Source organism: Neoarius graeffei, chromosome 10 (genome assembly GCF_027579695.1).
Source record: "Neoarius graeffei isolate fNeoGra1 chromosome 10, fNeoGra1.pri, whole genome shotgun sequence".
Classification (NCBI taxonomy): domain Eukaryota; kingdom Metazoa; phylum Chordata; class Actinopteri; order Siluriformes; family Ariidae; genus Neoarius; species Neoarius graeffei.
This window is the reverse complement of record NC_083578.1, coordinates 34,515,848-34,530,069: the sequence shown is the minus strand read 5'-3', so window position 1 is coordinate 34,530,069 and position 14,222 is coordinate 34,515,848. Positions and strand designations below refer to the sequence as shown.

General features: G+C 38.4%; 1 protein-coding gene across 4 annotated transcripts in view; it reads left to right on the top strand.

Annotated features, from left to right (window-relative positions):
• pbx3b (pre-B-cell leukemia homeobox 3b) overlaps nt 1-14,222 on the top strand; it is a 404,527-nt gene that overhangs the window by 318,250 nt on the left and 72,055 nt on the right. For 2 of the 4 annotated variants that reach the window (XM_060930781.1, XM_060930782.1), the window contains exons 6-8: nt 3,697-3,832; nt 4,567-4,596; nt 10,236-10,401. In XM_060930781.1, the coding sequence (XP_060786764.1) occupies nt 3,697-3,832; nt 4,567-4,596; nt 10,236-10,401 (332 nt within the window). Of the gene's footprint in view, nt 1-3,696; nt 3,833-4,566; nt 4,597-10,235; nt 10,402-11,075; nt 11,154-13,245; nt 13,359-14,222 lie in introns of all 4 variants that reach the window. The other 2 variants (XM_060930779.1, XM_060930780.1) reach the window with 2 other exon arrangements.

Genomic DNA, 14,222 nt, shown 5'->3' with positions numbered 1-14,222 from the left:
ATAAACCTTGGCGCGAATATCGAAGCAAAAACAACATGGAAGAAGCAGCAGCAGCAACAACAACAATAATAATAATGGATGACTTCGCGTTTGTACAGCTGCTGCTTCTCGTCGCTTAAAAATGGCGATCTTTCACGGTCTTGTTATTGTTGTTGGTCTTAACAACTCCGCCCCCCCTTGCTGACGTGAGCGGTTCTTTCCTCTGGCCCAGCAGAGAGTTGGTGCTAGCCTGGAACCGGTTTTTCTGGCCCCAGAGCCAGTTCTTTGTCAGTGGAAACAGAAAACCCGGTTCCAAACTAAGCACTGGTCCCGAACCAGCCCTGGAACTGCTTTGGTGGAAAAGGGGCAAGAGAGGTGCTCTTATCATTTTGTTGAAGCTCACATTTATCAACATCTCACATGAAATAAAACAAACAGGCATTTTATTATCTAGTAGCATAGTGGTATACAGATCAGTTAAATTTTGGTCAGACAACAGATTTTGTAATGGCTGAGAATAGGCCAGGCTATGTCCATAGGCCAAATTTAAACTGATTTATTTCACCTGTTTGTGAGAACACCAAGAAGAATGCATATGCACATGTAGGCTATATCTCTAAAATTGTATGCACGATAGCATGAACTTAAAAAGTAGATATGTGACCTCAACATAGCCTAGGTCAGAATCAACCTTACTAACCATTCCCCACAACTGAATGAATAAAGCAAGAAGATGTGTACAAAAGTGAACACTTTAATGGAAGGTGCAACAAGCTGTTCAACACAGCAACATGGCCAAACTGTCAGAATGGTATGTTAAAACAGAAACAAAAAAGAGACAAGTGATTTGAGAATATATACTACGGAAGCCGAGAGAGGCCCTTCATATAATCCTTTTTTTTTATTCACCTTGTTATCCCGAGATAACGACATAATCATGGATTAAAGTTTTCCGTCGTGTGACGGATTTCCGTCAACTCTCCCAAAGCCAAATGTGAGGTCGGTGCTGATCCGAGGAGAATTAAAATGACGGGTGGTTGGGTAGAGATTGGGTTATAACACTGATGTGTTGCAACACCATCAACTATCAGCAGGGTTTATTTAACTTTTTTGTTTTTGAGCCATGCTTCGTTCATTTCCTATGTGCGATCATGTTTAAACGTTCGCTGTCTACGGTGCGGCATTAAAAAAACATGCGCTGTCAAAATTGGCAAAATACATTCCCATGTGCTTAGCGTGCTTGTGTCTGACCATTTCTGTTTTGTATTAAATTAAATCTTGCCAAAATGACTTAGTTCAAACTTGGACATATAGAAATAGAGCATGTTAAAAAAAAAAAAAACGAAAAAATAAACCCCGGAAAGTCCGCTCCTCTGCTTCAGCCAGACTTGAAGACCCGACGGTGCAATGCTTGCAGACTGTCAGAAGTAATTAGACCTAAATTTATAGCTAACAAATCAGCAGACGCCCCAACAATTATTATTTTCGTTAGGCCAATGTGTAAGGTATGTTAGAACCGTGCCTTATAGCCTACGTTATATCACAATTTAAAGGACGTTTGAGGAGTTGGAGGCTGCGAGCGCAATGATGTTCCGACATGCGCTAAACTTTATTCCCTGAAAATCATACACCAGCGTTCAATGCCCCAAACAGCCAAAACGTCTAGAAGACTGCGGTTAAATAATAATCATAGCCTACTAAGTTAAATTACGTCAAAACATCTGTTTCTGGCCTATGAAATGATGGAGGAAAATGAGAAAGTAGATAGCAGCCAACTTCACGCGATCTTTTAGGTACTCGTGTAGGCCACAATATTTCTCTTAATAAAATCTTGAATTGTTTTTGAAGTCGTATTCAACACAAAGTAAGGTCAAACCCCAATTTTAATTTAAGCGAAGATCCAAGCTTTTTTCTATATTGACGTCGAGCATAGAGGAGCATGTCATTCTGCTTTCGGTTTCGGCAGCATGGATGCGCTTTACATGAAAGAAGGCACTGATGTGTCTGCCATCGATAAAGGTGTAAAAAACAAGTGGAGGTGGGCCATTTAGTTCATGGTGCAAAAAACTAAACATTCCAGGCACTTGCATTTGTGTGGTTTGCCACAAAAAATAATATACGGAAGCAATGGAAAGAAAGTGCAATAAATTGAATATATTAATCCATTAATTAACTGATAATAAAGTTAACAGTTCTAAGTTAACCATTCTCAGAATTTCATCGAAATCCACCCATAACCCCCCCCCCCCCCCCCCGTAGAATTTCATCGAAATCCACCCATACCCCCCCCCCCCCCCCCCGTAAATTTTCAGTCAAATAATTTTTTTTCTTTTGCTTTAATCCATGCATAATTAATTCAGGATCTCGAGAAAACAACACAACTAATTCGAGATCTCGAGAAAACAAAACAATTATTCCGTGATCTCGAGAAAACAAAATAATTATTTCATGATCTCGAGTAAACAGCTGAGAAATGGTTCATTCAGGTGCGCCAAGAGACTTGTGATATGCTGACGGTCAATAGAATGTCTGGAATAATCGATCACCTAATAAGGCAATATTTTGATCAGGGGTTGACACAGGGAGAGATTGCATTAAGTCTTTTAATAAGGGATAATTTCAAAATTAGTCCACGGCACCTCCGCAGAAGACTGGCCCGGCTTCATCTCTACCGACGGAGATACAGTGATCCAGCTGAGATCATGAAATAATTGTTTTGTTTTCTCGAGATCACAGAATAACGGTTTTGTTTTCTCGAGATCTCGAATTAGTTGTGTTGTTTTCTCGAGATCCTGAATTAATTATGTCGTTATATCGGGATAACAAGGTGAATAAAAAAAGATTATGTGAAGGGCCTCTCGCGGCTTCCATACACTCAAACAAAAAAGCAGTAAAGGAGGAGAGGGGCGACAGCCCGAGGAAAGCCCCCACAGGAGCGCACAGCATTTGCAACATAGGCTACCCAACTCAGTACAAGAACAAAGCACTTTGAAGTCGTATTCAACACAAAACAAAACAGTGTGTGCAGTAGGCTTCGTGCACATTGTTCTGCACCTCTCGGGGGAAGGGGTAGGTGCCCTGTAAATCTTTGGAAAAGGTACCGGTACATTTTCTTTTCGGCATAATTGCTGCGGCATTATTGTTGCTAGCTGCTAGACAAAGAACATTCGCGCCAGTTGATGTTTATTTTATTGTTGCATGGCAACACGTTCTGTTGTCTGGAATAATGTGGCTAAATAAACACCCATGCCACAGGGCCAGGGGGCAGTAACCAGGAAAGTTTGCGATTCCTGTCAATTCATCAAAATAGTAAATGCAGACATTTCTCCGCTAATGATTCCCACGCTGCTCAGTCGCAAACGTCGCGAGTGGCAAAAACCGGGACATATCCGTGGACACACAACCCCAAATCGGGACTGTCCCGACGTCTGGTCACCCTAAAAGAGTGAGAGAACCTGTCTCCACAAAACATTACACATTGCATGCTTGGGCTAGAGTTTTACCAGTAAATTAAATGTGTGTGTGTGTGGGGGGGGGGGTCCTCTTCCAAGCTAAAAATTCCAGTATTTTTTTTCATGAAGTCCTCATCCCCTCATTATCCTTAAGTTCTCTGAGCTCTGAGTCAGACCCAGTGCAGTTATCTCAACCCAAATTGACACATTTCTGTTCTTCTTAATAATCAAATTCCTCTTCTCTTCTTCCCTCCTCTCATCTCAGACGAAAAAGACGTAATTTCAGCAAGCAGGCCACAGAGATCTTGAATGAGTACTTCTACTCCCACCTCAGTAACCCCTATCCAAGTGAAGAAGCCAAAGAAGAACTGGCAAAAAAGTGCAGCATTACAGTATCCCAGGTGAGACCTACAATTCCATTCAGTTCCCTACTGGCTTAAACATACAGGCAACAAAGATGTTTAGTGACAGTATTACTAAGTGGACCCCCAAAAGACAAAGCAGTGTGTTCCTAATAAGTAATATGTGTAAACTATAGTGGTATCAATTAGTAACATTTTGACAAAAAAAAAGAAAAGATTATCCATGTAGAAGCCAAATAAGAATAGAGACTGTTTGAAGGTTGGCATGGTTGAGAGTGTGAGTTTAAGACTAGACCCCAAAATTTCCTTTTCATTGCTCTTATCATGGAGCTGCACTGAGTTTTGAAGGAAGACCAGCCCTTAGCCATAGCATCCCATGCACTACTGTCCCATATTAGCTGTTATGCCTTTCAGTAACCACGTGAATGCATTCCTACATGTATGTGGCTGTTTGTAAGAGTGACAAAGAAACAGACGTGGCTGGATGAAATGTCACAACCAAAGTGGTTGTCCCACTCCAAAAACACTAACTTAACATGTATCTGAAGGCAGTTGTGCCCCCCTCATCCAACTCCCCACAGACAAAAATTGTTTTAACACATGAAGCCACACTGGTGGTCTTTTATGATGTCTAATGTTAGCCTGTAGGTCCCAGCATGTTCTTCAGAAATTGTTTGTCATGTGTAAATGTATCTTTTTTTTCTGTGGGGAGGGGGTTGTGGAGGGCCACTGAGGAGTCATTTACTGTAAAAGCCATTTTTTTTTGCCTTCAGGGGGTGGGAAGCACCATCACAGTGGCACAGGTATGTCAGACGTCTCCTGTTCCACTTTTATTCTGGTCTGTTTATATATATATATATATATATATATATATATATATATATATATATATATATATATATATAGTGTGTATGTGTGTATATATATATATTTATATATATATAATCTTACACCCATTTTGTGTATTAACCAAAACTCAGAATACAAAGTTGTAATCACCACCCCCAGCAATGTACCCAAGAATGAACTGACACACTTTTGAGTTTAGTAAATGCCTTTAATGCAACATTAACTATGGTGTATATATGGAAAGTCCATTAGCACAAAACAAATTTGGATTTGGAGGCTCTGACAAAATTCTCTTGAACTTAGTGGAAGAGCCCACAGGAGGATCCAGTGAAAGTGTTCTAAAAGCATTTGGTAGATTTGAGGGACACAGTATTTGAGGATCTTCAATTCAGAAAAACAATGGTTAGTACTCACATATCAAAACCTCTTCCAAAATCTTTTTCTTTGTCTTTTTCTAACATGAAGAGTAAAAGTATGTTTTCTCTATGTACTTTATTTAGTTGAATAACAGTAAAATGTACTTATAAAAACACATTTATTTATTGAATAGTACACTTTATTTAAAAGATATTTAAGTAAATGTAAGGTAGTTCCCACTGTTCAAGACATTTTACACAAAACTTGGGATTGTGATAATCATCCTCTTTAAAAGCTGAAGCATTGCAAAACTGAAGCATTGCTTTTCTGTACACTGCAAAAATAATAACTTAAAGGAGATATGCAGAACCTTTTAAATAAAATTCTGAGTGGATAGTATCTCCATCCTTGACTCTTGTATGCTGCATAAATGGGAATAAAAAATATCTATTTTTGAGAGTTAAAATTAATTGCAAAGTTGCCATTCGAGTTGCCCCACTGAGCCAGCCAACCCTGAGTGGGTGATGTCACAGTGGCAACCGGTTTTAAGGCCGAGGCCTTTGACAGCCATAGACCAAAGTCATATAAATAAAAATTTATGGTGAAAATAAGAAATACCATTACCGACTTGCTCAACTAAGACTGATTTGACGTCATTGATTGTGGTTTGACTCTCATTAAAACAGGATAGGTGTTATAACTTATGCAACATACATGTACATGCATGCATTTTCACTGATAAAACGTAAAAGGCTAATTAAATAATCAGATGAACTGAGACAATCACATTCTGAAGCATATTAAATAATCTTATACCCGTAACTTAAATACACAATACAAGTTACATGTATGAATCTAAATGCAGGTAAACAACAAGTGTTTTTGTTGTTTTGTATCCAAATGAGAGTCGCTTCTTACCCATCTGTGTTCTTGCTTCTTGAAGGCCTAGCTTGTGGCCGATTGTTTTGAAACCATCTGACTTTCAGTTGTTCATTCAGTTCTCCATTCATTTGCTTCTTCCATGTAAGGGCGAGATATTGCTGCTGAGGCAAGCATATCCAGTGGAGAAATCAGATGGCTGGTTCACTCATTCTCCATTTTCTCCATACTGAGTACTCCGCCATGACCGCTCGGCTCAAGCAATTACTAAAACCCGGAACGGGACGGGACGTCATCGGTTTTAGCAACAACTGCAGGGAGGTCACTGCCCAAGCGATAATATGTCCTGTTCCTTCCCAGGTTTTAGCAACAACCCTTGGCTCACACTCCGGGAGAACTGGTACAACTGAACTTGCTTTCCTTTTCTTATAGTTTTATTTTCCTTTAATTGTTGGTACTGCACCCTCTTTCAATACGGGCTTATAGCCAACACTCCTCAACAAATCAGAGGTCTCATACGAGTCTTCAGTAAAATATGCAGAGCAGAGGAGAGACCACTTCGTAGGCACCCAATGTGCCTGTAAACTTCTTGCAAAACACGTCCTAATCTTTGCAGTTTGAACATTCTTGGGGCATGAATGCAACGTAAATCCACCTTCTGTTGTGTTACTACACCGACCAGCAACACATCTATATGGCATGGTGATAAATTAGCTCAAAATGGAGGATCGGAGTTGCAGTCAGCTCTGTGTTTTAGTATAGCGGAAATGGCGATGAGACTGATGGACTTCCTGCTGTGGCGTTACAGACATCAAGGTCATTCACTCAGACCACTACCTATATGAATCACTTTAATCATAAAAATTACTATATTAGATTAATAGTTAATGCTTAAAACTATTCCTGTGCCATTCTTGAGGTCTCAACGCATTTATAAACAAAAAGTGAGGCCATGGTTCTGCGTATATGCTTTAAGATATCATGAATATGGAAAAATGTATCAAGTGTTTTTTATTATGAGATTATTATAAATAAATAAATAAATAAATAAATATTCATAATTATTATAGATGCTTTTCCCCATTTTAAACTTAAATTTTTTTTATTCTATTGGAAGATATTTTTTTTAAATAAATGCTTAAAATTGCAAAAATGTTCTACCAATAGAACAAAATTATTTCACACTTTCAATTCATAACATTATCTGGAAATATACTAAGTAATCATATATTGGTTTATTGTAATCTTATGACATGCTTGGTCAATTTTACTATGTACAAGATATTTTCATTTGATAAGATTTTTTTTTTTTTTTTTGCTGTGTGGCAATTCCTCCTCATGCACAATCTGTCATTGTTTTTTGTGCTTGGCCAAGTAGCCCGTATTTTATCAGTTTTATATCTAGCTAAAATGTGTTTGGCATTAAAGCCATACAATTTGAATTATGCTATTACTACCCTGCAACAGACAGTGCCAGGATAGGTTCTGGAGCCACCATGGCTTTGACCAGGATAAAGAGGTTATTTAAGGTGAATGAATGAAAGAGTAATTTCATTTCTAAATTTCAAAAAGTTATTCCTTTTGAAGTATTCCTACTATGAATGTAATGGTGATGATGAAATTTAAACACTGGTAGATGTAAGTGCATCAAATCACCCTCTTCATTCAGCTGTGTGTGTGTGTGTGTGTGTGTGTGTGTGTGTGTGTGTGTGTGTGTGTGTGTACCTTCAAACAAGCACCATCATGGCTAATCAGAATTCAAATTCAAATTTTATTGGTCACACAAACAACCATATGAGATGATCATTAATGTCATTTTCAGACTGAGTGAGCAGGAATAAAAGTGAAAATGTTTGGAAGTAGCCAATTAGGTTGACTTCTACTATGATACTCCTGAGGTTAAAACAAGTGACACTGATCAATATTTAAGTTTATAAATGCAGCTGAGCCATGAGGTAATGTGTTAGCAATGTAATGCAGTAATATTTAGTATCCATTATTTAATATTGATTATTCAGCAGCTACTGAACAACAGCTGCATAAATCTGATGGTATAAAAACCAATCCTGTTCCCTTGCAGTAACTTTAGCAGTGTATGGAGCCAAGCATGAGGATGGAGAGCTGAATTATTTACTAGAAGCCCACTGGCTCCCCTCTCCAATGAGAAACCAAACCTGATTTTGGGTTGCAGACATACAGAAATAAAGCATTACTTGAACACTTTCCTAATGTCACAGTCAGGTGTACAGCAGAGGTCATTCAACCTAGCTGTCAGTGTCACATGCTGTACTGATCAGTAGATTGAAAGTCTGAAACTCTCCCTCTCTCACACACACACACACACACACACACACACACACACACACACACACACACACACACACACACACTGTTTTTGGATGAAACCCTTGTATTTTTTATGCGGTAAATATAATGTAATGTTTATCTGATTCTAGGATAGCTAGACTTGGTTCTTTCACTTTAAATTTTCAACATTGCTATTTTGTCATAACTTGACATTTAAATAATTTGACTTAGATGCTACAAACATTTTTAAAAGTGTGTGCTCAGTGAATAATATATGTGAATCTTTTTGTTGGCATTTCTGCTCTCCTGCACAATTTCCTGAAGCCACAGATACTTCTCCATATAGATAATGGAGATGTTCATGTTGATTTATCAGTGAATGAGCCTGGAAAATAATTTCTGATGTCAGTCTGTTTGGAACATAGTGAGATTCTTCTGATGTGAGAGTCTTTTCTCTTCAGCATTCCATGGTAATATATATTGAATGCATATAAGAACTCATCACTGATTTGATCTTTTTCATTCTACAGGTTCAGTGGACTAAGCCCTGGCAGATGCATTAATGCCTTTTAAAATAAGCATGTACAAAATAACCACAACTAGATTGACCAAAAACAAACACCAAATGTGTAGGATTTTATGTGTTGTAGCGTAATCCTTTACACAAATCAGACAATTTAAATTTTTTTTTCAGGTTTTAGATTTTTTTTTTTTAATCTCAAATATCTTTAGATATTTTTTCCTTGTAAATAAATTCAAATTTCAGACATTCCAGGCACCATATAAGAGATCTTGCTCCATTTGGCTGAATAATTAAAGAAGCTTCCCAGTCTAAAGCTTAATACTTAAATGTGAATTTAAACCTGGCCCTTAGAAGCTCTAAGCAGATTAGCCAAAAAGGATGGTAGCTACTGCATTCATTATATCTGATTAAACCTTGCTTGTTAGTTTAACCTCTAGGTAAACCCATCAAAAAAAAATTGATGTCAAGGCAAATGCTTGCCATCAGTGGGGGTTTTAGACAAGCGGTCATTAATTTTAATTGCCTAGATATTAAAGATTTAGAAACGCTGTGACATGGTGGGGTAGGACTCATCAGATGGCATGTAAATTTGCTAGCTTTGGCATCACATTGATGCAGCTCTTCAAGATATTAAATGCACGAAATGCAGAGGAGGATTTTAAGCTTCATTAAAGGGGTTTGGGCATTCTGCCTGGCCCAGTCAGTGCCACAATATGACAGGAGAAATAGCCATAGTGACAGGCCTCTGTAATGTATAGGACTGTTAAGAAACAACCCATAATCTCTATCATTCCACAGTTATTGCAGTGCAAGCATTGACACTTCTGGTGTCCATGTGACCTAGATCTTGTTTCCATTGTGCTCCATTTTTGTATTATTATAATAAATGTATGAGATAAAAGTTGTAGGCGGATGCTAATATTTTCTGTATGAAATAGTTTATTGTGAAACTATATTACTGTATGTGTGTACTATAAATCTAAGAGGTCTATTATTTTAATAAACAAAATTGCATGATTAAAACTGATCAAATGTAATTTAAATTGTCTAATTATACTACTAGATTTAATTTCAAGCATAAACCTGACATCTTTTCAAAGGTAAACAAGTACTTCACCAAAAGCCTCCATAACATGGAAAATTCTGTCCCATTGCTCACTGAGTATTCTATCAATCTTTGAAAGAAATGTGACATGTTCAGCTGCAGTGGTGATGGCAGAGCAGCACTGAGCTCAGCAATGTCACAAGACAATCAGTCTCTGGTGTGTTGGTTTTGTCGAGAGACAGAGAGCATGTCATGTTCTCATACATAATAGTGCACAAGCTCTGTCTGATAATTGCTTAATTAGTCTCTGAGCCACACGGAAATTATTGCAGGAGGCTGGGGACCATCAACTTGATGGACCTGAACAAAACAGCTTGAAGTGATCACACTGTATGGTGCACAGTGCCTCGTCCACCTTGACATCTGACACCCTTCCCTCTCCTCCCCCGACCCCCCCCCCCCCTTTTTTTTTTCTCCACCAGGTATCTAATTGGTTTGGCAACAAGAGGATCCGTTACAAGAAGAACATTGGCAAGTTCCAAGAGGAGGCCAATCTGTATGCTGCCAAAACTGCTGTGAATGCAGCGCATGCCGTAGCTGCTGCTGTGCAGAACAGTCAGACCAACTCACCCACTACACCCAATTCTGGTAAGCATTACCAAACTTGGACCACAACCCCCTAATTTTCCATTCCTTTCCTGATCCCTTGCACTAGCTTGTTTTGATGACATGATAGCAAGCGCTATTAGGCTAGAGGATTACAGTTCACTATAGAGCCTTACACAATATACGTACATGCCACACACATTGCAAAAAATGATATCTTAGCAAGTGAAAATATCTTGAATATAGTTGAAATGATCTAACATTTCCTATTAGAAGAAAACAAGACACCAATTCTGAGATTATTAAACCAAGTTCTAGATTGCAACCAACTTATTATAAGATGTCTTATCAAGTAAGACTATCTATCCATGCAGCAAGATAATTTCACTAGTATTAAGTAATTTTCTCCTCAAATTCAGTTTTCAGTTTTTGCAGTGCAAGACAAGTTAAGCAGACAATATGAAGCTCTGTTGTGTATATAGTGAAAAGAGAAAAAAAAATGATTCTATACTACTCTTACTGTCCCGTCTCATCATACTCCTGTGCATAAAGGTGTTGCCATTAGAAGATTGGCAGCATTTGACTAATAGCATGATGGAATATACCACTGCCACTAAAAGAAGATATTAAGCAGAAGAGTATGTTGTGGACATGGTCGAGTCTCTGAGGGTTTGTGGGCAAACAATTTAAAGGGATCCCCTTTGTCTTGCATTCAGGATTCCAGATGAAAGATGAAGAATTTCAGCTGGATTCTGCAGAGAACAAAAACACTCTTTTAACCAGCATGTTTACTGGTACTGACCTTTTCCATTAGCTTCTAACTGTTTTTATTGTCATTGGTACTTGATCCCTTACACACTAGTCCATTAGAATAGCAGGTGATATGAACCCTTGTGGAGGGTGGGCTGCTATTCCCATACACACTTTTTGTGTACGTGTCTGATATTATTTTATTTGTTTCAATGTTTTTTGTTTGCTCATTTGTATTTGGCTCTTAGGCTGTATGGTATAGAACATACTGCTGGTCAGTTCCATCTCTTGTCGATTCTTTACTCCTTTTAGCTTTTGCCACATTTGTAGCTGCTTGCCATTTTTGGCTTTATGTATCACCATAAATGTATACAGAGTCTTGCAAAAATGTTCATCCCCCTTGGTGTTTGTCCTGTTTTGTCACATTACAAGCTGGAACGAAAATGGATTTTGGGGGTTAGCACCATTTGATTTACACAACATGCCTACCACTTTAAAGATGCAAATTGTTTTTGTTATTTTTTAATTGTGACACAAACAATAATTAATATGAAAAAACAGAAATCTGGAGTATGCATAGGTATTCACCCCCTTTTGTATTAAACCCCTAAATAAGAGCTGGTCCAACCAATTAACTTCATAAGTCACGTAATTAGTTGATTAAAAGCCACCTGTGTGCAATCAAAGTGTTACATGATCTGTCACATGATGTCTGTATAAATCATCCTGTTCTGGAAGGACCTTGACTCTGCAACACTACTAAGCAAGTAACATGAAAACCAAGGAGCACTCCAAACAGGTCAGAGACAAAGTTGTGGAGAAGTATAGATCAGGGTTGGGTTATAAAAACAAATTCCCAAACTTTGAATATCCCATGGAGCACCATTAAATCCATTATAGGAAAATGGAAAGAATATGGCATCACTACAGCCCTGACAAGAGAAGGCCACCCACCAAAACTCACAGGCTGGGCAAGGAGGGCATTAATCAGAGATGCAACAAAGACACCAATAATAACAGGAGCTGCAAAGATCCATAGCAGACATGGGAGTATCTGTCCATAGGACCACTTTAAGCAATATACTCCACAGAGCAGGGCTTTATGGAAGAGTGGCCAGAAAAAAGGCATTGCTTAAAGAAAAAAATAAGGAAACACATTTGGAGTTTGCCCAACAGCATGTGGTAGACTCCCCAAACACATGAAAGAAGATTCTCTGCTCAGATGAGACTATAACTGAACTTTTTGACCATCATGGGAAACGCCATGTGTAGCGCAAACTCCACACTTCCCATCACCCTGAGAACACTATTCCTAGTGGTGGCAGCAGCATGCTATGTGGATGTTTTTCATCTGCAGGGACAGAAAAACTGGCCAGGATTGAAGGAAAGATGGATGGCACTAAATACAAGGCAATTCTGGAGGAAAACCTGTTGGAGTCAGCCAGAGGTTTGAGACTGGGAAGAAGGTTCATGTTCCAGCAGGACAATGACCCTAAACATACTGCTAAAGCTACACTGGAGTGGTTTAAAGGGAAACATTTAAATGCCTTGGAATGGTCTAGTCAAATCCCAGACCTCAATCCAATTGAGAATCTGTGGCATAAATTGAAGATTGCTGTACACCAATGCTCCATCTAACTTGAAGGAGTTGGAGCAGTTTCGCCTTGAGAATTGGGCAAAAATCCCAGTGGCTAGATGTGCTAAGCTAATAGAGACATACCCCAAGAGACTTGCAGCTGTAATTGCAGCAAAAGGTGGCTCTACAAAGTATTGACTTTGGGGGGTGAATACCTATGCACACTCCAGATTTTTGGTTTTTTTTTTCATCTTGATTATTGTTTGCGTCACAAAAAACCCCAAAAAAACACTTTGCACGTTTAAAGTGGTAGGCATGTTGTGTAAATCAAATGGTGCAAACCCCCCCCCCCCCCCCCATCCATTTTAATTCCAGCTTGTAATGTGACAAAACAGGACAAACACCAAGTGGGATGAATACTTTTGCAAGATGCTGTATATCATTGCATATCACCATTATGTATCACCAACTGTAGGATTGTGTGTGTGTGTGCCTGTGTAAATCCCCTTCTCTTCCTTCCTCTCCAAAATCATTTAGACACTTACATCTTTCCTTTCCAGGTTCGGCAGGTTCTTTTAACCTCCCAAACTCGGGGGAGATGTTCATGAGCATGCAGAATCTGAATGGGGATTCTTACCAAGGGGCACAAGTCGGAGCCAATGTGCAGTCACAGGTAGGCTCTACGTACAGGGACTGGGGCTGTGTGCCAGAACATATAATCTATTAGTTAGCTAGTCATCCTCAGTGCAACCTCAAAAAAAAAAAAAACAAGTGCAGAAAATCACATTCACAAATTTCATTGAATTGTATGTTCTCTCCCAAGTCCCATTTTAGCAAAAGATTATTAATTGTTGATAAGTGATGCATGGAGTGGCCATGGACAGACGATTTCAACAATCTATAATTGGACTTCAATGAATCTTGGATTACAGTAGCCAATAAAAGCACATTATCATTCGAGTTAATAAATTGATCCCAGCTCTGTAAGCAATCCCATTTTACAGTTGATTTTGCAAATGCATTTGGCTCTGACTTTTGCTCTTGGGTTGGTATTGATTGTATGTAACTTTGCTTTCCTTCAAGCATATGTATGCTTTCCTGTCTGTATTTGTGTTTGTCTATATTTGATTTGTTTTGATATACATCTCATTGTCACCAGAAAATTACTTTCAAGTGTGAAAGAGGGTTTTCTGAACTGTGATAATATTGTTCCAGATGTTTGTTAAACATCAGATTTGTTTATGGCATGTTACCATTGCTCTTTTAACATGCTGTATTATGTGCCCTTACTGACTTAAAAATGCACATCCATGTAATTAATGTGAATATTTCTCATTGTACAGTTCTATCTCTTTTTGTGATGAAAGCTGTGCTTTCAAAGAAATACTGTTTACAAAAACATAGATCTACACTTTGCACAAATTCATATACTTCTAAATATGTTTGCATATTACTTCAAAATATAGTCATAGTAGAGAGTTAGTGGAGACAAAAAAACAACTAACCAATTGCTTGATGTAAATGTAGTAAACAAAGA